The 24697-nt window shown below is 42.3% G+C and overlaps 1 protein-coding gene across 1 annotated transcript in view; it reads left to right on the forward strand.

The window, feature by feature from the left end:
- The window catches only part of MGAM (maltase-glucoamylase), a 102780-nt gene that overhangs the window by 66122 nt on the left and 11961 nt on the right, over positions 1-24697 (forward strand). Inside the window, exons 43-59 of the mRNA XM_030826773.1 lie at positions 1631-1755; positions 4730-4818; positions 6845-6894; positions 7296-7463; positions 9256-9408; positions 9739-9939; positions 11719-11873; positions 12520-12688; positions 12953-13049; positions 14360-14472; positions 15580-15705; positions 16899-17027; positions 17283-17393; positions 17719-17781; positions 22729-22863; positions 23338-23425; positions 24232-24370. Coding sequence (XP_030682633.1) covers positions 1631-1755; positions 4730-4818; positions 6845-6894; positions 7296-7463; positions 9256-9408; positions 9739-9939; positions 11719-11873; positions 12520-12688; positions 12953-13049; positions 14360-14472; positions 15580-15705; positions 16899-17027; positions 17283-17393; positions 17719-17781; positions 22729-22863; positions 23338-23425; positions 24232-24370 — 2111 coding nt within the window. The remainder of the gene's footprint in view (positions 1-1630; positions 1756-4729; positions 4819-6844; positions 6895-7295; positions 7464-9255; positions 9409-9738; positions 9940-11718; positions 11874-12519; positions 12689-12952; positions 13050-14359; positions 14473-15579; positions 15706-16898; positions 17028-17282; positions 17394-17718; positions 17782-22728; positions 22864-23337; positions 23426-24231; positions 24371-24697) is intronic.

Here is a 24697-nt window from a genome sequence, read left to right on the forward strand (position 1 = left end):
CTTCCCGGGCAGCTCTGGGGTGGTGATCTCTTGCTGGGACCCTGACAAGTCAGACCCTGATTCTTGGGGAAGAATCAAAGGAGGTATTTCCTTCCTTTCTAACTAGGACTCTTCTTCTGACTTTCTGAGGAGAACACAGTTGAGGGCTGGAAATACAGCAAAGGGGTACAAGCAGGGATACAGGAAGCAGAGCATGTGCTGGCCCCTTCATCCAAGGGGTTGCAGTGAGATGAGGTGAAAACTGGAGAAGGATGTACAATTTTGTTCCTTCTCTTCTCAGTCCATTGGAGCCCAAGTCCTCTCCACAGCCCCAGACTCCTCTTCCTGCTGCTAGTCTGGATCTGCCCTTAGGGTGGTAACATGTTAAGGCTCTGCTATGTGCTTCCCAGCCAGGCCTTCCCCAGGAAGAGGTGGCCAGCTTCCTTTAAGTGAGACTGGCCTTTGTCCTGAGTGAGCATGTTGAGTCTCCCATTCACTAACAGAAGATATCTTTGATTGAAGAGGGAAAGACAAAAGAAGTCATGGAGCAAGCTGTTTAGAAAAAGATGAAATTCGGCCAGGTGCAGTGGCTCACACCTGTAATCCCAGCAGTTTGGGAGGCCGAGGTGGGCAGATCACAAGGTCAGGAGATCGAGACCATCCTTGCTAACACGGTGAAACCCCGTCTCTACGAAAAATACAAAAAATTAGCCAGGTGTAAGTGGCATGCACCTGTAGTCCCAGCTACTCGGGAGGCTGAGGCAGGACAATTGTTTGAACCTGGGAGGCAGAGGTTCAGTGAGCTGAGATTGTGCCACTGCACTCCAGTCTGGGTGATGGCACGAGAGTTTATCTCAAGAAAAAAAAAAAAAAGAAAGAGATGAAATTTTTGATGTTTCATTAAAATGAAGATGAATCTCATAGGATTAATGAAGAAGTGTCACCTTAATTAATCTTCCTAAATTTGGGTAACTGTTACTCGTTCTAGAGCACAAGCTGGCAAACTATGGCCCACAGCCAAATCTGCTTGTTAGCTGATTTGCAAATAAAGTTTTATTGGAACACAGCCATGCATATTTGTTTGCTTGTTGTCAACAACAACTGCTTCTTACCTGTAAAGTAGCAGCTCTGAAATGAGAGGATTTTGCCTACCAGGGGACATTTGGCAATGCCTGGAGATATTTTTGGTTGTCACAACAGGGTGGGGTTGAGGAGGCAATGTTGCTGACATCTGAGGATTCTGCTAAATATCAAAAGGCACAGGATAGCCCCATCACCAGAGAATTTCTGGCCCAAATCTCAATAGTCCTGAGACTGAAAAGCCCTGCTCTAGTTGAGAACATGTAGGATGGAAGGATGGTCCCTTAGGTTCTGATTCAGGTGAGAGAGTAGCAGCTCTTCCTGTTACACATCAGGCAAATGTAGCTTGTACGGTGGAAGCAAAGGCAAGAGACCCTACCAAGATATTATAGCAGCCTTGCAAGATTTCTTGCAGCACTGGGTGAATGGAGAATGGGTAATAGCAGGTATGTTGCGAAGAGTGATGAGCAGGCATAAGTTCACAGGAGAGGATGAGATGTCTGGCAGGATGCACTGTTCAGGGAGGGGCCTGTCCTCTCCTTTGTCATCTCTTACCTTCTTCTGCCCACAGGGTGTGGATATTAATGCAAGAGGAGAGTGGAAGACATTGCCAGCCCCTCTTGACCACATTAATCTTCATGTCCGTGGGGGCTACATCCTGCCCTGGCAAGAGCCTGCACTGAATACCCACTTAAGGTGAATGACAGGACTCAGGTTTTCCTTTACATGTCAGTTAGCTCAACAATTTGTAATGAAGTCCACCAAAATGTAAGCGTCACTCTCAAACCCACATGCAATTTTACTCAACACTTGTTTTTGCTTTGTTTGGTTGCTTGTGTGTTAATTTTTTCGGGTTCTATACTCTTTCACCAATTATTAACAACTCTTTTAAGTCTAAGGGAGTGAGATGATAGGTCTAAGAATGTCATTTTTTTAATCTCACATCTGAGATGGAAGTCAAAATAGGAGCAACCACCATTCACAACAGCTTTTCAGAAGCTGTTGTTTTACAAATGTATCCAATGGATTTTGAAAGACTGTAATTCGTGTCCTTCCTTAAACCCTTTGAATTTCTTTTCAAAACACACTAACAGCCAGGTGGTCAGCCTCCTTGGTTTGCCAGGACTGTTGCAGTTTTAGAACCAGATGTCTCCCCTCTTGGGATGCCTCTCTATTCTGGGCAAACCAGGTCAGTTGATGCCTCTATCTGCCTTGGCCACACTGTCCATCCATGTTTCTTTGCTCTTGACTCAGTCGTTCTCATTTGTAGAGAGTCAGGATCCATTTCCACCCTCCTAGAATCTCAACTTCCTCTTTCTTTTCTCCCGCTAAGAGATTTCTTTCTTGTGATTCAAAAGTGAATTCAAAAATTACCTCCTGCAAACTTCGTAAGTCCATGTCACTGAATTTTCCTTCATATGTAATTGATTCCAAAATTATAGATTCCATCTGTACTAAAGAGGTGCACATTTATATCTTCATGCCTTTGAGAGTATTAGCCTATTTGTCTTTAACAGACTAGGTGTCCTTTGGAAGCCAGAAACCTGTCTTTTCTTTTGAACCTCTCTTACTGCTTTAATTTTCCAAATTGTAGACTTTTTCTGATACTAATGGAAAATATCCCTAAATCCAATGCCAGTTGGCTTCCTTTTTCTAACTGTTCACCTTCAAGCTGTTCTGCACACTGATACCAAGTTGATTTTTCCAAAATGAAAATCTCAACTGGTTGCTCCCAGGCTTGAAGTCCAAAGTCTTCCATTAATAGGGTATTCAAGTCCAATCACAACCTGGTTCCACGTTACCTTAACAACTCTTATCGCCTGCCACACCTTAATGTACATACAGACCAGCTATGCCAAAAAGCTGGCGATTTCCCAAACATACCCATGTATTTTACTGCATTTGGGCTTTTGAATTTATCCTTTCCAACATCTTTGCCTGGTGTATTCTTAATGATCCAAATGAAACTTTACATTTCAACAGTGAGAAATCTTTCCCTAATCTTCCAGCAGAGGAAGCACTGCCACTTCCAAGTTTCTGGTCATTTGTAATGTATATATTTTTGCTCCTTGAATGATTTTGTCTTTCTTCTTTAACAGTGTCAGCATTTCAATAGTAGTTGTATACTCTGTGCCTGAAAATTGTATTATCTGAAGTGTTTAGGGCCATCTAAATCTATTGTTAGTGCTTTTTTTGCTGAGTTTCCTTTATGTTGACTTACTACCTTGTGTGCTTGGTGATTTTTTGTTTCGTACTGTGATAATGTTAAGCGTCTAAATGTGGGTCTCATTCCTCCGGAGTTGATTGGCCTTCTCCTCTGTTTGCAAGCCAGCAATTCCTTCCAACTGGCATCACGTTAGCTTCCATCAAGGATCCCGGTTTCATGTGGGAATCAGAGGTTCACATTTTCTACCTTGGATCACGAGGCTTAGTAGCCCAATTTTAACCTTGCTATGGGAATTTGCCACACGGAGATCCTAGGTTTTGCTTACTAAGCACCCTTTTATTTTTAGCTCAGTGTTTTGCTATCCTGTTATTGTTTTGGTCTCTTGAATATATTCCTTACCTTCTTGCAAATCCAACAACATTTTAACAGGAATGTGTGTTGTAATTTATCTAGGATCAGGTAATATTTTACAGGGTAAGTCTCCAAAAGAATATATAGTCTACCATTTTTGTAGAACTGTGGTTCTGGACTCCTAGAATATCTTAACTTTTGTGTTGTTTTCACGGTCCGCCTTCATTTTTTAGTGAATGTGCCTAATTTTTCCTATAATATTTAAGATCATTCAGATGAGGAGTTGTGATTTATTAATTTTTATATCTCATTGACTTCCTAGAAATGACTGCTACTCAATACATGAATATTTAATGAAAGCGGATGATTTTGTTGATAATGGAAACTAACTCTCTTACGTAGTGAGAGGCTGAACTGTGGAAGAATACAGTGGAGAATGTGAGTCCAGTGACAGAGGAGGAACAGGAAGAGCAGGAAACTGAGAGGTTGCCTAGAGAGTGACAGAGTGAGGAGAGATTCCAAATACAAATTGCTCTCTCTCCCCCTCTTCCTCTCTGTCCATCTACTCTACCATGTCTTTGAGTAATGTGTTGTGTTTCCTATTGTAAATTCTAAAGTAGATCATTAGAATGATTTGTTTTTCTTTCAAAACAAACTAATAATAAATAATCAGCTACGTTACCATTTAATAGATGGACCTTAGCGTATGTTGTTGCTTTCTGAGTATAAATGGTCTTTAGGCAGGTGAAAATGTATCTTCCTCACAGCACTGGACACTTCTCCTGAGGGCATCATTGCTAAAGTGATCTGACTGAACCAGTTATTGCCTAAGATCTCTTTCTCTTCTCATACTCTGTATTCCAAATAGTTGTTGCAGAAGCAGCTTTTATTTGAGCTATTGCAGTGCCTCTGGTGCTTAAATTCTTGCCTCCAACATAGATGTTATTGCTAATGTTTGGGGTGTTTCTATCTCCTATGACACTGTTAATATTACAGAAAAATGCGTCTGTCGATTTTGTGTTTGTACCTCAAGAAACAGAACCATCTGCTGCTAGTATCTTTTCCAGTTTGAAATTTGATGGAAATAGTCTCAGCTCAGTTGGCAAAATTCTCTGACTCCTGTCTTTGTCTCTTGAATCTTGTTCCCCACAGTCGAAAGAACCCTCTTGGTCTTATCATTGCCCTAGATGAGAACAAAGAAGCAAAAGGAGAACTTTTCTGGGATGATGGGCAAACAAAGGGTGAGCGCTGTTACGATAATGTTGCTGTTTCCCAACCAGCACCTGTGACTTATGGTCCTTCACTCCTGCTGGTCATTCAGCTGTGGGAGAAATCTCAACAGGCACAGTAGCAAGAGTCACTTAAGTGTTTTGTTTCTGGTTGCACCATTCAGGGATAGTGGTAGTTGAACTACAGTCGAAAGAAAAATACATTTGTATCTCTGACAATTCTCCCATTCACCAGTGGTATCTATAGTAGGCTCTCATTTTATTGTCATTGGGTGCTTAGATGAGAAGGTTTCAAGACTGTTCCCTAATTCAATGTTAATGTCGTCGTCCTAAAATTCTTATGAGCAAGTGTTGATGATATAAAAATCATGCCCCTGCCAGGAAGGCAGTCAGAATATACTGTTGTAGTGTGTACTCATCTAGCCATACATTTTAGCATATTTGTGGGTCCGGTATACTAACAATTCTTATGCTTCAAGTTTAGGAAGTAGATTCCCTTGAAGCATATGCCTTGGAAGCCTTTGGAAGGGAATGTTTGCAATGTTCCGGTAGGAAAGAGAGGGAAAAACAATGGCTTGGCCTTGGAAACTCTTTTCCATCTAATCCAATATGTACATTAAAAATTATTTATTTATTTAGTTGTAAAATATTTAATTGGCAAATAAAGATTGAATATATTTAAGGTGGACAATGTGAGGATTTAATATATGTAGGCATAGTATAATGGTTACCACAGCTATTTTAATGAACACATCCATCACCACCAATGCTGCAGACTGGATCCCCAGAACTTATTCATCTAATAACTGAAAGTTTGTACCCTTGACCATCATTTCCCCATTTTCCATGCCCGCAGGCTCTAGGAACAACTGTTGTAGGCTCTGCTTGTAAGAGATGAACTTTTTTACATTCCACATATAAGTGAGACCATGCAGTATTTGACTTTCTGTCTCTGGCTTATTTCACTTAGTATAATGTCCTCCAGAGTCATTCACACTGTTGCAAATGGCAGAATGTTCTTCTTTTTATGTCTGAAAAATATTCTACTGTATATATGTACCAGAATATCTTTATCTGTTCATCCACTGATAGACACTTAGGTTGTTTTCATATCTTGGTTACTGTGAAGAAAGAAATTAAAAATTTAAATGTAAGGGCTAAAATTGTAAAGCTCCTAGAAGAAAACATAGCAAAAAACCTCCTTGATGTAGTCTTGGCAATGACTTTTTGGATATGATACCAAAAGCAAAGGCAAAATGCCAAAAAGTAAACAAGCGTGACTACATCCAACTGAAAGGCTGCTGCACAGCAAAAGAAACAATCAACAAAGTGAAAAGGCAAACTACAGAATGGATAAAAATGTTTGCAAACCATATATCTCAGAAGAGAGTAATACAAAAAAATAAGGAACTCATACAACTCAGTAGCAAAAGATCAAATGACCCAATTAAAAAGTGGGTGAAGTACCTGAACAGATGTTTTTCCAAGGAAGACATACAAGTGGCTAACTGGCATGTGAAAAGATGCTCAACATGACTAAAAGACACAGGTATGCAAGTCAAAAATCACAGTGAGATATCACCTCACACCTGTTAGCGTTGAAATCATGAAAAAGAAAGGAGAGAAGTGCTGGTGAGGGTGTGGAGAAAATGGAATTTTTTAGACTGTTGGTGGGACTGTAAATTGTTACAACCATTATGGAAAGTAGTATGGAGGTTCCTCAAAAAATTAAAAACAGAACTTCCATACAATCCCATGAATTCCCACTTCTGGGTGTATATCCAGAGGACATGAAACCAGTGTCTTTAAGAGATACACTCCTCCCATATTCATTACAGCATTACTTGCAACAGCCAAGATATGGAAACATTCTAAGTATACATGGATGAATGAATACAATGGAATATTATTCATCCATAAGGTAAAGGAAATACTGCCATTTGTGACATCCGGATGTAGCCAAAAAGAGTAGGGATGTGAAATCTGTTCTTCTGTGGTGGGCCAGCCAGAATCTGACTTGTCTTTCTCTCACTTTCAGATACTGTGGCCAATAAAGTGTATCTTTTATGTGAGTTTTCTGTCACTCAAGTGAGTAGCATATTTTTATGAATCTTAGGTGTGGGCTTTGGACTGACCATTAGCACATCTGTGCTTGTATGTGTGATTATATTTGTAACTTTATATGCATTATTGGCAGTAGGTGAGCACATTTCTATTTATAATTTCATTGATGTTTTCAAAAGGAGGCATTAATATAGCAGCTAGTGTTTCTAAATACAGTTTTTAAATGTCTGTGTGTTTTTATGATTGTTTTAAATTAGACGATTATCCAAATAATGTTGTACTTCTGGAACACACACTAGTAGAGAAAGCAGAGAGGCATTCAGGGCAGTGGGGGTATCCGGTCTGGAATGGAATATTTGAGTGACTTGAGAATCTGTGTATTACAGGCATACCTTTATGCACAATTGGACTTAATTGTTTTGCAGAACCGCTTGGAGGTGAATATTTCACAATCAACCTATAAGGACCCCAATAATTTAGCATTCAATGAAATTAAAATTCTTGGGACGGAGGAACCTAGCAATGTTACAGTGAAGCACAATGGTGTCCCAAGTCAGACTTCTCCTACAGTCACTTATGATTCTAACCTGAAGGTAAAACCCATTTTGTTGAGATGGTATATTGAGAATTCTCCATAGCACCATGATGTTCCTTCTTGCCAAGGTTGCATGGGTCCCTGAAGGACCAGAGCACCTTTGAGGCCTGTTTTGGGGAAGTGAGAGGGCTGGGGAAAAAAATGAGGTGGCCAGAGCTAGAATGAGTTGGGTATTTTTCTTCTTATTCCCTTCTCTGCCTATCAGTGTTCCCGTCTCTCTAGCTGGTTTCACTTGCTTTTCCCAAAAATAGAATAATAATGATGATGAGACACAGGAACAGCGAAGTTGGAAAGTGGGGAATAGCCTTACATTATTAGACTGTGAATTTTGTATGACTAGCGCAAATAAGATTTGGTATTTGAAAAAGGCCAATTTGGATAGGAAACTTGTGGTCAGGTTTTGGAGGGTCTTAGGTACCAACTTGATTTAATTCTCAAGCAGTCTCATACTGATCCTTGAAGAAAGGCTGTGCTACTGTGTGTGAGCATTGTTGGCCGTGGGAGTGGGAGCTGGGGATTAGTAGAACAGGGAAGTACAAGATGGTTTAGATTGGGAGGTTACTGGGAGAAGGATGATAATCTTTAGAATGTGATTTTTTTACTCCAGACAAGTGAGAACTTTAACTTCGGAAGTGCTATTTAGAGAAGGGTCAAAGATAAGAAAAATATATGGAAAAATGTTAAATATTTGAATTAATGGGATTCAAAGAAGGTTTCAAATTTGCAGCCTTTATGTTTAGAGAAATGAAGACGCTGGGATGTTAGAAATGGAAAGAAATATTATTTTATTTCAACTTCTCAATTTTGCTGTTGCTAAAATTGAAATTCAAAGAAATGAAATATGGCCAGACGCAGCAGCTCACGCCTTAATCCCAGCACTTTGGGAGGCTGAGGCGGGTGGATTACGAGGTCAAGAGATTGAGACCATCATGGCTAACATGGTGAAACTCCGTCTCTACTAAAAATACAAAAAATGATCCGGACGTGGTGGCGGGTGCCTATAGTCCCAGCTACTTGGGAGGCTGAGGCAGGAGAATGGCGTGAACCCAGAAGGCGGAGCTTGCAGTGAGCCGAGATCGCGCCAGTGCACTCTAGCCTGGCCAACAGAGCGAGTCTCTGTCTCAAAAAAAAAAATAAAAAAAAAAACAAAGAAATGTAATAGAATCCTTAATTTACCCTGATGTGATTTTTATTCATTGTATGACTGAATCAAAATATTTCATATGCCCCATAAATATGTATACCTACTGTATACTCATTAAAATTAAAAATTGAAAAAAGAAAGCATTTGTCCAACATTCTACAGAAATGTGGGCATGACAACCAGGTCATGTGATTCTTATTGCTGTATTGTTTCTACCACTCCACACCAATGGGGGATACTGGTTTGGGGACTGGAGAGCAAGAAGATCAACTCAGTTTGGGATGGCACCATGTGTCATGATAAAGAGGAAGTGCAGAGAGACCCTTCCTGACAAGACACAGAGGGCTAAGAGGAGTCAGCGTAGAAAAGAATAAGGGGTGATCACCACAGGTTTTATTTGACCTAATTGTTTTCATTATGCTATGTACAAGATTCTGCTAGAGGGGAGACATTTGCCTTGTTGCTGCTAAATAGATTCTCCCACTGTACAGTTCTCTTCTTATAAGCTAAAGTGATATGTTGCTTGGATGGTTGAAGGCGTGGACTGATGTCTATTTGTTCCCCCCCCACAAAAAAAAAAAGTCTTAGATCTTGCAAGGCCTTTCTCCCAAAGATGAATTTCCTTGTGATTTCCGCATTCCTACAGGTCGCCGTTATCACAGATATCGATCTTCTCCTGGGAGAAGCATACACAGTGGAGTGGAGCATAAAGATAAGGGATGAAGAAAAAATAGACTGTTACCCTGATGAGAATGGTGCTTCTGCAGAAAACTGCGCTGCCCGTGGATGTATCTGGGAGGTAACCATGCCGAAGGGGTTCATGTGCATGAAAATCTCCACACCTAATCTGTAGTTTCTTAAGCATAGCAGTGGCATTTACATAACTACTTAAAATCCATAGAAAGGACTTCCTAAGGGACATGATCTGGATATGACGAGTAGGTGGGGACATGTGCGAAACTTTTTAAAATAAATATTTTGCTTGGAGACCAGGAATTTAAATTTATGTTATTGCCAAGTGATAGGCTGGTTTTATCATCGTCTAAGATGACTTTCCTAACCCTGTTTAGGTTAGAGAACTGTAAGACCACATGCTGTGCTGATCTATGACTTTGCCCTTACTTTTCAGGCATCCAATTCTTCTGGAGTCCCTTTTTGCTATTTTGTCAATGATCTATACTCTGTCAGTGATGTTCAGTATAATTCCCATGGGGCCACAGCTGACATCTCCTTAAAGTCTTCTGTTTATGCCAATGCCTTCCCCTCCACACCCGTGAACCCCCTTCGCCTGGATGTCACTTACCATAAGAATGAAATGCTGCAGTTCAAGGTAAACACAGTACATGTATCAGGTAGTGATTAGACCCTTTTCAGTTCCATTATCTTTTTCTGGTTCAGGTCACAGAACGCTAAAATAAGTTAATCATGCTACACTAGACTAGATTATTATCCAAAGAGCATTGAGAAATCATTGAGGGAACAATGAGACCTGTCCTAATTTTCATTTGGAAAAGATTACTGTGGCTACTGTCAGGAAAATGATTGGGAGAGCAAGAGTGGGTACAGAGAGATAAGTTGGGAGGCTGCCAGTTAGGCAGGTCAGGTGAGGGTTTAGGTTTGGACTAGATACTGGAACGAAGGTGGAGAACAGTGCACCTGTTTGAGATTCAGGAAGTTGGGTTACAGGGTCTGGTGCTCGATTGAAAGCAGGAGACAATGGAGAGGGAAGCATCAAGAATGATGACTGTGTTGGTATCTTGCATCTTAATATGGATGGTGCTGACATCAACCGGAATGGGAGTACTGAAAAGGTTTGTGCTTGATCAATGTAAGATGGTATGTTCAGTTTGGGATACTGAATTTGGGGTATGTATAAAATAGCCACCAGTGTGCAGTGATTTCATTTCTTTCCAGGATTTAATTGCATTTAAGGGCCAGGGATGGACTAGCTGTTATGTCTGTTTTTCTGTTAAACTAAGCTTCTAAGGACAGGCATGTGCCCTTCCCTCTTTGTGCTTCTGAAGTCTAATACAGAGCCTGGCAGATAGTTAGCCCTGTAGTGTAATTGACAGAGTAAGTGAAAGTGATCAGGACATTGTCGCATTGCCTAAAAATTTCTTTACAGTCTGACATCAACCCGAATTCTGAGTTTTTGTACATCCTGTAATGCAGGGATGATGCTGTTGTATGTTTGTACCCTCATCATAGCACTCGCATGTTGTAGGCACCTAACGGGTTTGAAGTGAATGAACTTCCTTGGAGTTCTAGCCTTGACCATTGCCTACTCTACCTCTCGACTATACGTTAGGTCTTTCCAAATACTTGCCTCTTTCTGGCCCACTTTAATTCTCTCTGCCTTCGTGGTTGTTATTCTTCACCAGAATGACTTGATCTCCTTTCTTTCTTTGGTTGATGACTACCAATCTTTTAATACTCTAGACTGTATTTCTCCCGTGAGACCATCTCAGTCTCCCAGAAACAATGTTAGGCATTTCCTTCTCTAGAATCTCACAGCACTTCTACATAGCTCTCCCTTAGCACACATCACCCAGGTGTTGTGAGCTGCTCTCTTTCACTTCTCATTCTCATGTGAATTTTGTAAAATCATAACACTGCCTTATTCAGCTCACATTCCTAGTGTCTTGTGCAGTGTCAGGCAGTGATGAGGTAGGTACTCATGAATCAGTTTAGATACCACTTTCAGCAAGCACATTCTGATTATTTTAATCAAATAGATTTCATTTTGGAGAGACAGGTTTTTTTCAATTCAGAAAAGTTTTAAGGTATTTATATATACTCATATACCCACAGAAAATAACAAGTAACATATTCATAAATGCCACGCTGATTCCAGAATGATTGTCCATGTTAGCACCAATGTCCCATTGAGTATATTAATGTGTTAGAGGCCTTAAGAATGAGAAATGACAGAAAAAAAATTAAATCTGTCATTGTTATTTTATATATTAGTTAAATCTCAGATATCATAAACTTAAAGAAGACAGAAACATAGCATCTGAACTTTTTGTCCAAAAATAAAAAAGGTTCTGCTAGGGGTATAGATTTCGAGAGTACTATTATTGCCTAAAATCGATTTTCTCTGGCCTAGATTTATGATCCCAACAACAATCGGTATGAAGTTCCAGTCCCTCTGAGCATACCCAGCGTGCCATCCAGCACCCCTGAGGGTCAACTCTATGATGTCCTCATTAAGAAGAATCCATTTGGGATTGAAATTCGCCGGAAGAGTACAGGCACTGTAATGTGAGTGGCTTCTAGTGTGATGTAATGTGAGTGGCCTCAGAGTTGATGGCTACCTGTGCCTTCGCTGCCAGGTCCATTGTCCTTGGATGTATCCTGGTTCAAAACATCACATTGTCCACTTCCAGATGCATGGATGAGTTGTTTCCTTCAGACCTGTTCTTACAGGAAATCTTTAGCATTCTAGAAATAATTACTGAGGCAGCTGAGTGTGCCTGAGGATTCATCCAACAAATGTTTATGGGGTGCCTTCTCTGGATTAGACCGCTGAGGTTTCTCTTCTCATGACAACAAATAATAAGTGAATATCACTTTGAGTGCTGTGTAGAAAATGCGCTGAGGGGTGCAAGGGTGGAAGGCGGTGCTGGTGTGGAGTGGTCCCAGCTGAGATGCTGAGGAGTGCTTGGATTTGTATTGTGGAGGACCACTGAAAGGAGGCAGTTGACAGAGGGAAACAGATGAATGAAGAACTCCTGGGCTTTTAGCGAGGATATCTATGATATTTTAATCCAATTGAGTTTCTGTTTTGTTTGGGAGATGAACAGGTTCTGGGTTGGAATCAAGTGTTCTGTTGTCCTTGAAAAGTCAGCTGCTGGAAACAGAGAGAAAAGCCCATTTTCTGTTTCAAATCTGTGTTTTTGTGTTTCAGTTGGGACTCTCAGCTCCTTGGCTTCACCTTCAATGACATGTTTATCCGCATCTCCACCCGCCTCCCCTCCAAGTACCTCTACGGCTTTGGGGAAACTGAGCACACGTCCTATAGGAGAGACCTGGAGTGGCACACTTGGGGGATGTTCTCCCGAGACCAGCCCCCAGGGGTAAGGACAGAGCATTTGGGATCTGTGTCTCTGCTTCTCTCCACCCACACTGCGCATGCTTTGGGCTTCATCTTCCCAAACTCCACTTGGTCATCACATTCTGCTTTTAGGCGAGTGGGCTAATTCCCAGGCTCCTTCGTTTCATGTGTTTAATTGATTTCATGGAGAAAACTAGACCTATCTCAGCAAACACGTTTTTGTTGAGTTTCTTTCTCAGGCATAATGTCTCTTAAACTCCTACTGCTTCTCCCCATGACTCTCCAGTACAAGAAGAATTCCTATGGTGTCCACCCCTACTACATGGGGCTGGAGGAGGACGGCAGTGCCCATGGAGTGCTCCTGCTGAACAGCAATGCCATGGGTAAGGCCATCAGCACCTCCCTTATTTTGGGGGGATACCAATCATGCTTGAGTCATTTTAGAATGTTTTTAGCCTAACTGTTCCTTGAAGTCAAAATCTTCATTTTACGGGCACTGCTGTTTATTTTTTCTTTGTGTTTAGCCTTTCTGTTTATTTCAGTCTAATATCATGTGATAAGAAGATTTAACCCAACTCTCATTTTGGTAAAAATCACATAAGAAGGGATAGTAACACCACATGGGTCCCAAACGTCTTGGAGGTCAGCTCGTGGGAGCCAGTTATAGAATTTGAATTAGGCCCCAGCACTTTGGGAGGCCGAGGCGGGCGGATCACGAGGTCAGGAGATCGAGACCACGGTGAAACCCCGTCTCTACTAAAAATACAAAAAATTAGCCGGGCGTGGTGGCGGGCGCCTGTAGTCGCAGCTACTCGGAGAGGCTGAGGCAGGAGAATGGCATGAACCCGGGAGGCGGAGCTTGCAATGAGCCGAGATTGCGCCACTGCACTCCAGCCTGGGCGACAGAGCGAGACTCTGTCTCAAAAAAAAAAAAAAAAAAAAAAAAAAGAATTTGAATTAGGCTAAAACTATGGGTTAGAGAAGTTAGTCTGGGGATTATGAGGGTGTATGGTTTGTTGAAAAATTACCTGTCAGGTACTGTTTGCTATCTACTGACAGGATTCATACCCCAAACCTCAGCATTGTGCATATTCCCATGTAACAGATGTGAACATGTACCTCCTTATCCAAAATAAAAGTTGAAATGTAAACATAATTTTAAGAGTAGAACGACAAAATATAGTGAAATACACCAAAGGAAACAAACCCAGGAATGGGACCTTTAGACTTCCACTGAACTTCTTCAGTTCTGTGTGAGTATGATAGAAAATACTGGCTCTAGGCCAGGCGCGGTGGCTCACCCTTGTAATCCCAGCACTTTGGGATGCCGAGGCGGGCGGATCACAAGGTCAGGAGATCGAGACCATGGTGAAACCCCGTCTCTACTAAAAATACAAAAAACTAGCCAGGCGTGGTGGCGGGCGCCTGTAGTCCCAGCTACTTGGAGAGGCTGAGGCAGGAGAATGGCGTGAACCTGGGAGGCGGAGCTTGCAGTGAGCCGAGATCGCGCCACTGCACTCCAGCCTGGGTGACAGAGTGAGACTCCATCTCAAAAAAAAAAAAAAAAAGAAAATACTGGCTCTTACCACTCTGTGATAGGGAGGGTGCAGGAAGATGGAGAATGTGTGGATTTCAGGGGTGATTTGTGACATGGAAAGTTTCCAGCTGGGTTAGCATTTTTCTTCATTTTCAGATGTGACGTTCCAGCCCCTGCCTGCCTTGACATACCGTACCACAGGGGGAGTTCTGGACTTTTATGTGTTCTTGGGGCCAACTCCAGAGCTTGTCACCCAGCAGTACACTGAGGTAGGGGGAAATCCAATTGTTTATCAAGTACTTGTACAGCACATTCTGAGTGCCAGAGCCCACATTCATTAGTATAATTCTCTGATGATAACTGGAATTATTGGTATTACTTGGAAAGAGATTATAGAATAAGGAAAAATAAATATATGCTAATCACCATTAAATTTATAGCCTCTGTAAGCATTGCAGAATAGCAGAAGTTATAGTGCTACTAGTGGTGGTGATGGTAGTGATAGTGTGGTGGTGGTGGTATTTGTGGTTATATGGTGGTGGCGATGGTGATGATGGTGGTAGGGGCTGATGGTGGTGTTAGTGATGTGGGAATGGTGATAATGATGGTGGTGGTAGTAGTAGTAGTGTTGGTGATGGTGATGATAGTGGTGGGGTGGTGCTGATGGATGTGTTGGTGATGGTGGTGATAGTGGTAGTGATAGTGACGATGATGGGGGTGGTGATGGTTGGTGTTTGATGGTGATGGTGGTGGTGGCTATGGTGGTGGTAGTGGTGGTAATAGTGGGGTGGTGTGAGGAATATGGTGGTGGTAGTGGTGGTGATGGTGAAAATAGTGATGATGGTGGTGGTGACCATGGTGGTTGTGGCAGCAGCAGCAAACACTTATGTACTACTTACTGCACATCACTGATTTATTACTTGCTGCATGTTAGAGCACTTTGCACATAGCAACTCATTCAGTCTTCACAAAACGACTATGAGGGAGATGCTATTATTATACCTTTATTTACAGATGAAGAAACCGAAGCACTAAGAGATTACTTAATTTTTGCCTAAGGTCATGCAGCTAGCAGGACTGGAGCCTGTATCTAAGCCAGGCATTTGTCTCTGATTCTGGGCTTCTTAACCAGTTACCTACAGTGTCTCTAGGAATGGAGTAAAATCAGCTTTTCCATAATTTTTAAGAAGGAGCTCAAGTCTAGCAGAAAGCTTTCTCCAAGTATACTAGTGGATCTATATCCTGTCAGTTTTGATGTAGAATTCAATTAGTTAGTTGTCTAGCTTGGGGCATGGAAAAATATTCTTATTACTTGATGTAAAACTTCAATCTGGTGCCTCTGTTCTGAGGACTAACATTTTCTGTCTATTTTCTAGTTGATTGGCCGGCCTGTGATGGTACCTTACTGGTCTTTGGGGTTCCAGCTGTGTCGCTATGGCTACCAGAACGACTCTGAGATCGCCAGCTTGTATGATGAGATGGTGGCTGCCCAGATCCCTTATGTACGTTCTCAGTCATGGCTCTGGAGTTTCATAACTAACCCAGGTGCCTCTGTGTCTAGGTTCATTTGTCTAATGTTTGTGAGATCCTATAAAGACATAATGTTCTTTTTCAGGCAGTATCACAGTTAGCCTCACCCCAGCACAGTAATACAGATAAGGGCGCTTGTTTCCATCTTCTAGAGATGATAGCTCAAGACACACCGTGATTTCCCAGAGGAGGAGATAGGCTGGCTCCAGGGCTTTTTCTGCTATCTCATGCTTCCTTCCATTTCTTTCACATGATTTCAAAACATTTAGTCAAAACATCCTTGGTTCCATAAGAATAAATAATATCCACAGTTCTTTTACTTAATTCCTGAAAAAAACTCACCCCAAACAGTCAGACCATTGTATATGTATATGTGGATATGACCTCAGTTCCTGCAGCCCTGGTGCTGTAGCACAGTGTCCCGTCGGCTCTGAGCTAATCACTGATGGAATACATGGATCCTCGGATGGGTTCCAGAGGACATACACATAGAAATAAAGCTTATCTTTCACTGGAGGATGGGAGGGGACCCAGTCATCAGACAACTGATCCAATGTACCATCGCATATCTGATTTTATTCTACATTTCTCTTGTTTTACAGTAGCTCTATTAGTGGAACACAGTGTTTCCATTAATGGATAGTGAAATGCAATATTTCATTCTGCAGAAGAATGTAGTGTCTGATTTCCCTCAAGATTGGGTATTCCAAAGCAACTATACATTGTTGCTTTGTTTTGATTTGTTTTGCAGTAGATTTACCATCCACATTGTATTAGCCCTGGGTAGTTAATATTAATTTTTCTAAGCATGAACCACTGATACCAGGGGCAGCCTCTTGGGGGAGGTCATCACAATCACTCCTGATAGTGGCAGTTTATAAAGCACTGTCCAATCCAGTATTCTTATTTATCCTCAGAATGGCCATCTTAGAGAGGCATTCTTATCCTATTTTATGCTGAATTTGATTTTTTTTATCTTATCACTGAACATTTGAAAAATTAAGTGAATTTCCCAGCACCTGTACCTAACAAATGGCAGAGCTGGGACTTGAAATCATCAACAAGAATCTGTCTGGAATTCCACCAGGGGTGGTGGAGGGTTGTTCTCCTGTAAAGCTTGGGCGTGTACAGCAGCAGCCACTCAGCTCCCCGTGTCCTCCCGCAGGACGTGCAGTACTCAGACATCGACTACATGGAGCGGCAGCTGGACTTCACCCTCAGCCCCAAGTTTGCTGGGTTTCCAGCACTGATCAATCGCATGAAGGCTGATGGGATGCGGGTCATCCTCATTCTGGTTAGTCCTGATGTGAATGTGTGCGTTCTGTTTGGGAGCAAGTATGGGCTTTGGTGGAGAAAGCATTATACTTTATTTCCATGTTACAAGTAGATAAATTGAAGTGCAGTAAGAAATGTGTATTTCCCAGGACTCACAGAAACTCTACCGTGCAGGTAGAAGCCAGCGAGTTCACCCTGGAGGAGTTCTCCTTTATTCTGTTTCTCCTCATTCTCTGGCTTTGGTTTTCCCAGCTGACTTATGCTTTGATTTCAGGATCCAGCCATTTCTGGCAATGAGACACAGCCCTATCCTGCCTTCACTCGGGGCATAGAGGATGACGTCTTCATCAAATACCCAAATGATGGAGACATTGTCTGGGGAAAGGTATAATCCTAAGCGATGATCCACTAGTCCCTAGCCTGAGGGTGGGTCACTGTTAGTGGGTCACACGCCTGTGTATGTCATTTTTGGCCTTTTCTGTTTGGGCTCTGAGGTCAGAAGCTCTCTTTTTCTCAATCAATATTTGTTAATACAGTTAACAACTTTTAAGTAATGTAATGTGTTATGGAATTCACTTCTCTTTTACATGGATCCTACATGATAAAGTATTATTGCTTCTAGGAATATGGTTCATATAATAATTTCTTAGGAGATACTACATAAGGGAAATTGTCTAGTGCATTGCTACTGAACGTGTTTCTCTTCATAGGTCTGGCCTGATTTTCCTGATGTTGTTGTGAATGGGTCTCTAGACTGGGACAGTCAAGTGGAGGTAAAGGGTCTTTGTAAATTTGGGTGGAGTCAGGGTTTCTAGGAAGGGGCAGCTGTTCCTGGGATTGTGGACATGCCTGTACCGTGGACATGAGCTTGACAAGGGAGAAATACTTAGGGGATGTGTCTTGGATGTCAGTCTGTGTGCCCCATTACTTTATATGTAGTAATACTTTACTGCCCACTGGGATGTAGACATGTATTATTATCCTTGGGATTTAAGACCAGAGAGCTCAGTAGACTTGTCCACGGTTTTAGGTGACAGAGTGTTGATTTCAATTTCAAGGCTGTCAGATTACAAAGGCCCAAGAAGTTTCCACTGGGTAGTACCTCCTAGAAGTGCTATCTTTTCTCTGAACTAGTATAATTACTGTTGTTGCCTTGATTATCCCTTTGAAACAGTCTTCAACCCTCAAAGACTGACTAGGTCTTTTTTTTTTTTGTACATCTTTTTTTTTTTTTTCATGAACACGTTTCTGCATTTCCATACTTGTAAGTCCTCCTCTGAGCCCCATCATTCCTTGGGTTTCTCAACTTTGCTTTTATCTCTCAGTTTCCAGCCTTATTGTGAAACTTGCTCTCTCCTGGGGATGGTTTGTTGCTTGTAATGAACCCAAGTAGTCTATGGTTCTGGACCTGAATTTTTTTCCAAATTCACTAAGCATTTCTTGCTTGAATGAATACATGTCTCCTTACAGGTCTAGGAAGCCTACAGCCCCGTCCTCTGGCCAAGATGTGTGTCTCCTGAACTGAGGCAGCCTGTGTGCTTTACTATGAATTGTTGTGACAGTATCCACAGGCAGGGTTGTCAGGGTGGGACCGAGGACTTCCTGGAGAGCAAGTACCTTGCCCTACCTCTTGAGCTATTATTCAATAATGCTTACTCTTTCTGGGCAGGAATTGTAGCAGGGCATGTGTAGTCTATGTGACCCCCACAGGAGAGCTGAGGAGATAAGGAAAAGGCCTCTTTTCTAGGACATCTGCCAGGAATTGAAGGGACAAAGAAGCTGGCTTGTGCAGTCAGCAATGTGGTATATGTTGTAGAGTCTACATACTCTGTCAGGATGAAGTGTTAATCAGACAAATATCCATGTTGTGGAAACAAATCCCAGCAGTTGTCAATTCGGTTAGCAGCCACTCAGAAGCCCAGGGGCGAAGACCTCTTTTGGGAGTTCTTTCTACGTAATGTAAGATCATAGCCCATGGACAGTGGTGCAGGAGAAACATTCATCACCAGGAATGTGACTGGCAGGAGTTAGGCCAAATATTCATGCCTTATCCAGATAAGTTGGTTTTCAGGGCAAGTGGTGAGTCCTAGAGGGAAAGTCAGATATTAACAGAACCACGCAATCTGGAGCCAGGGACTGAGGCCTGGCACAGCTCCAATAGGGTATGAAGAACAGACAGTACTGCAAACCCATGATGCGTACTTCTCTGTTGTCAGTCTCTGACCTCCTGGATCCCAGAGCCAGTTGGCAGCAGTAGCACTCTCGATTTAAAATGAGACATACTTGGGACGAGGTTGCTTGGCTATTAGACTGTCAGTAGATGCTGTAAAACAAAACAAATGAAACAGAAGCTGGGGCTGGTTTGAAGATTGGCAAGAATGAGTCAAACTCAGTTCAAGGCTGTTTTCCTTTTGTCTACTACTGAACAAGTATCTATCTATCTATGTATATCCATGTACCCATCTATGTATCTATCTGTCTATCTGTCTGTCTATCTATCTATCTATCTATCTATCTATCTATCTATCTATCTATCTTCAATCTATCATATCTATGTATCTACCGGTCAATGTATTAATTAATCTACCCACTCTATCTATCCATCCATCCTCTATCTATCTATCTATCTATCTATCTATCTATCTATCTATGTATCTATTATCATCTATCTCCACCTCTATTCATCCACTCACCCTATCTATCCAAATCCCTCTTCTATCTATCATCTATCTATCTATTTATATAGCATCTATCTCTATGTATGTATGTATGTATGTATGTATCTATCTATCTATCTATCTATTTATCTATCTATCTGTCTATCTATCTATACTGTTCAAGGGAGAAGACCTAGCTTCCTGTCCTCTTGTCACCTCTCACAGAGAATCACTTGAAGCTTAGTGGTCCAAGCAGCCCACATGGACGTAGGAACCTGCCCAGCCAGAGAAGTTCTGGGTCATGGGCTTCTTGACTTTTATCAAGTAGTCAGTATCAGAACCCCACAGTTCATCAGCCAGTAGGGGCAACACTGCCATCCTGAGGCAATTTGGAAATCTGAGGGCAGTGTTGGTTATCACAGGGACACCAGAGGCATTCAGTGGGCAGTGGGCAGGGATGCCCATAGCTCTGATTTCAGGGAATTCTTCACAAAATACCTCTCACCTCAAATGCCAGTTGTACCCCTGATGAGAAACACTTCATTAGGGAGTCACGGAATCTGTTAGCTCATAAGAGATTCTTGGTAGATAGGATAATTATAACTATTGGTTGGTACAAAGGTAATTGCGGTTTTTGCCATTGAAAGTTATTAAAAGTAGGCTGGGCATGGTGGCTCACGCCCGCAATCTCAGCACTTTGGGAGGCTGATCACGAGGTCAGGAGTTTGAGATCAACCTGACCAACATGGTGAAACCCCATCTCTACTAAAAATACAAAAATTAGCCAGGCGTGGTGGCGCATGCCTGTAATCCCACTTACTCAGAAGGCTGAGGTAGGAGAATCAGTTGAACCTGGGAGGCAGAGGTTGCAGTGAGCCAAGATTGAGCCACTGCATTCCAGCCTGGGTGACACAGTGAGACTCCGTCTCAGAAAAAAAAAAAAAAAGGAAAGAAAGTTATTAAAAGTAATGACAAAAACTTCAATTGCCTTTGCACCAACCTAATATTTATATTGTTAATAGTAAGACCCACTCGATGAAGCTGGTGAGGATGAAGCCACTGATGTCCAGGTCTGGCTTTACTGACTATAAAACAAATAGCCAACGGCCCCATGAAAAGCAGATTTCTGAGTCCAAAGCTCCAGCGATTTAATACAATAAGTCTGTGATGGGATCTAGGAATTGCAGTTTGTAGCATGCGATGTGCCACAAAAAGAGTGCTAGGTGATCCTGAGGCCCAGTGTGTGGGTGGTTATATCACTGTTTGAAGACTGGAGAAAGTGAAGGCAGAAGCCACAAAGGCAAGACTTGAATATGCACAGGTGTAAGGTAGAGCCAGCACCTTGGAGAACGGCAGAACATTTTTATGAAGTTGGAAGGGGTCATCCGAGCAGTACTTAGGGAAGTTCCTACATCATGGCTGGCCAGGTTCCCCATGTGTACCCCATATGGGATACAATTCTGACTCAGATGTGGCTGATAATCTCTTTATTCTAATTCTCCAACCCCCACCCATCCCATTGTTTCTAACCCTGCCTGATCTGGAGCTCTCTGTTTCTGGTGAAAGTTTCTCTTTGTCAGGTTTCGTGGTTTCTACCTCCATTTCCTAACAAAAGGCATCCCTGGCATGCCCACTTCTCTCAAGATTCTCCATGATGTGACCCACTATCTTCTCACATCCTTGACAGCCAGACCCATGTAGGCCGATCTGTTTCTGTTTTCTCATGTTCCTTTTCTTGCCCTTCATGTACACATATGGGTTCCTACCTGCCTTTTGTCTATTGTATATAAGAACTGGAGCTCCCCTAGACCAAGTGCTCATTCTGTTGCCTCCCCCACCCTCCTCACCAGCATTCTTTAGCTCTTTAACTCTTACAGTGGTGTGATTATCGTAAAGGAGGCTATTTACTGAGACATACAAAGGACCATAATGTTCCATAACAAGCAACATTTATTTGCTGCTTCTAAGTGGTGTGAACCCACCATTAAACAGTGAGTGTGTATTTTGTGTCAAGTTCTAAGCTAAGCATTGTGCAAAATATAAATATCACTCAGATGAATATAAAACAAGCTTCTTGCTCTCAAAAGTCTACAACGTAGTTAAGAAGTTGTATCTGGCTGGGCATGGTGTCTCATGCCTGTAATCCCATCACTTGGGGAGGCTGAGGCGTGTGGATCACTTGAGGTCAGGAATTTGAGACCAGCCTGAAGAATATGAGGAAACCACGTCTCTACCAGAAATACAAAAATTAGCCAGGTGTAGTGGTGCATGACTGTAATCCCAGCTACTCAGGAGGCTGAGGCAAAAGAATCGCTTGAACCTGGAAGGCAGAGTTTTCAGCGAGCCGAGGTAGCACCACTGCACTCTAGCCTGGGTGGCTGACACAGCAAGACTCCATCTCAAAAAAAAAAAAAAAAGAAGTTGTGCCTTGAATCCATCTTGCAGGTTAAAACAAAAACACACCCGTTATTATCTGAAGAAAGATGAAAATAAGGGGAAGTTGAAACGTCCTCTTTAAGTCCTCTCAATTTATCTTCCACACAGCTGTAGTTGTCATGTGATTCTGAAATTGTAGAAAACACTGAGGTGTACTGGTCTAATATCCTGAAATGTAATCTTATTCCTTCCTCCCCTCTCGCAGTGAGAATGACATAGGAGGGAGTCCCTGGGTGTTCCTTCCTAACCTATTACCATGCATCTCATGTCTGCAGTCTCTCACTGGCTTTGTCTTTGAGGAGTGCTTAGGAAATGGCAGAACTGACGTTGAGGGTTGGGCATCAAATGCATGAGGTCACTAGTTTGGGTCATTGATTGTCATCATCCATGTGTATATGAAGAGAACAGTTTTAGGATGTTTTCCAAATGCTGGGAAGGTGTGCAAATTGCACTATTTCTCTTCTCATTCTGCATTTCTCTAATAAGTTAATAACATTATTTAGGCCCTGTTCAGGCCGTCTGCCACCATGCAGTTCAAGTATTTGTGTAAGTTGCATTCTCAGTAAGTGCCTGTTTGCTGTCTTATATATTTGTGTGGGACAAACAAATTATATTTATTTTTTATAGCTGTATCGAGCTTATGTGGCCTTCCCAGACTTTTTCCGTAATTCAACTGCCAAGTGGTGGAAGAGGGAAATAGAAGAACTATACAACAATCCACAGAATCCAGAGAGGAGCTTGAAGTTTGATGGCATGTGGATTGTAAGTGTGTGTGTGTGTCTGAGTACCTGTGGCTCTTGTCTATCTTTCTGTGCCTAAGTGTATGTACCGCTGACCTTCAGTCAAGAGGATAGACATTGTCCAAGGAAGACTTTGGACATATCAGATACTTCCTCCTCTCAGGAGTGGAACAGCCCTGATAGCCCTCACACCTTGTACCAGACCTGACATTACTACTATAAAATCTCTGAGGCAATTGACTAGGAATTTCTTGGAACTTTCACTGCCTCACGCCCACCTTGAGAGAGATTTTTTTTTTAACCCTCTAGCCAGTTGTTCTGTAGGGGTGAATTAATCTTTCTAGCTAGTTCTCACCAGGATTTGATGAAGCTCCCAGGGCTGGCATCTACAGGGATTACTGGATGTTGAACAATTTATTCACTGCTTCCTTGGCTAAGAATTGGCAGGATGTAATTATCTTAAAAAGTAAGGTATGTCTGTGTTTGGCATTTCTAGGATATGAACGAACCATCAAGCTTTGTGAATGGGGCAGTTTCTCCAGGCTGCAGGGAAGCCTCTCTGAACCACCCTCCCTACATGCCATGTAAGAATCCTTGGCCTTCTTGATTGGCAGAGCCGTGATTTGGAAGAAGGATTACACTGGAGGAGCCCGAGGCCAGGGGTATTCCTTCACAGCTCAGGGCACATCCTCATGGCTGCTGTGGTTTACTGGGGACCAGAGACAAAAGTTCTGCACGTGCTTTACCCAGCGGGGCATGTGCAAGTGACTAGACTCATTGCACAAATTTCTTGAATTTGTCTAGAAAGCACTTACGAGTGGTCATGCCACCAAAGGGTTCCCACAGATAGGCTTGTTAGTTTTTTAGGCTTATGTGAATTCCATCACAGGAATTTTTTGGTGTCATCAATGGGTGGAAATTATTGGCTTGCCTTTATTGTGGAGCTGATGGACTTTGGAGTTATACTTGGGTTCATATCTTGGCTCCAGAAATTGTTCTCTGTAGGAGTTTTGTGACTTTTCACAGATTATGCGATATTTCCAAATCTCAGTTTGCTAAACTGTAGAGGACAGATAATGCGGTCATCTTCATAGAATTATGGATATAATTGGCAGGTCAAAAGCCTAAATCAGAGCCTGTCATGTAGTGTTTGACAGCTGTACGTTCTTCCTGACACCTCTGCTTTCTTCAGTGAACTTGATGTTGGAAACACTGGAGCCGCCATTGCAGCTCAGAGCTGGGGGCGCTGTGCTCATGTCTCTGGGGAGATGGAGAGCGACACAGGCAGGACTCAAGTTAGTCTTAAGATCCAGGGCCCAATCCCTTGAAGAGAGGTCAGGGAGAAACAGAATCAGGGCTGGATTTCACCTCACCAGTTCTTCCTCCTCAGATTTGGAGTCCAGGGACAGGGGCCTGAGCAGCAAGACCCTGTGCATGGAGAGTCAGCAGATCCTCCCAGACGGCTCCCCAGTGCAGCACTACAACGTGCACAACCTGTACGGGTGGTCCCAGACCAGACCCACATACGAGTGAGTCTCTGTCTCCCTTCTCCAGCTGTCACAACCTGGAGGGATTGCCAGTGACTGACATAGCTACCCTAGTTTTCCTTTCATTCCCCATTCTAAGGGTTAAGAAGATTCACATGACAACTGTGTAATGATTCTTATTAAACAAATTCTTATTGATGTGGAGCCAGGCCCTGTGATTAAAAGTAGGAGGACAGCTTTAAATAAGGCATGGTCCCACCAGTGAAAAACTTAATGATCCTGGTGGGAAAGACTCACATGGAGACACCATAATGGTCACACAGGGCAGCCAGTGGAATAATAGCTTTAGTTACAGGAGGTGAATGGAAC

Source organism: Nomascus leucogenys, chromosome 13 (assembly GCF_006542625.1).
Source record: "Nomascus leucogenys isolate Asia chromosome 13, Asia_NLE_v1, whole genome shotgun sequence".
NCBI lineage: Eukaryota > Metazoa > Chordata > Mammalia > Primates > Hylobatidae > Nomascus > Nomascus leucogenys.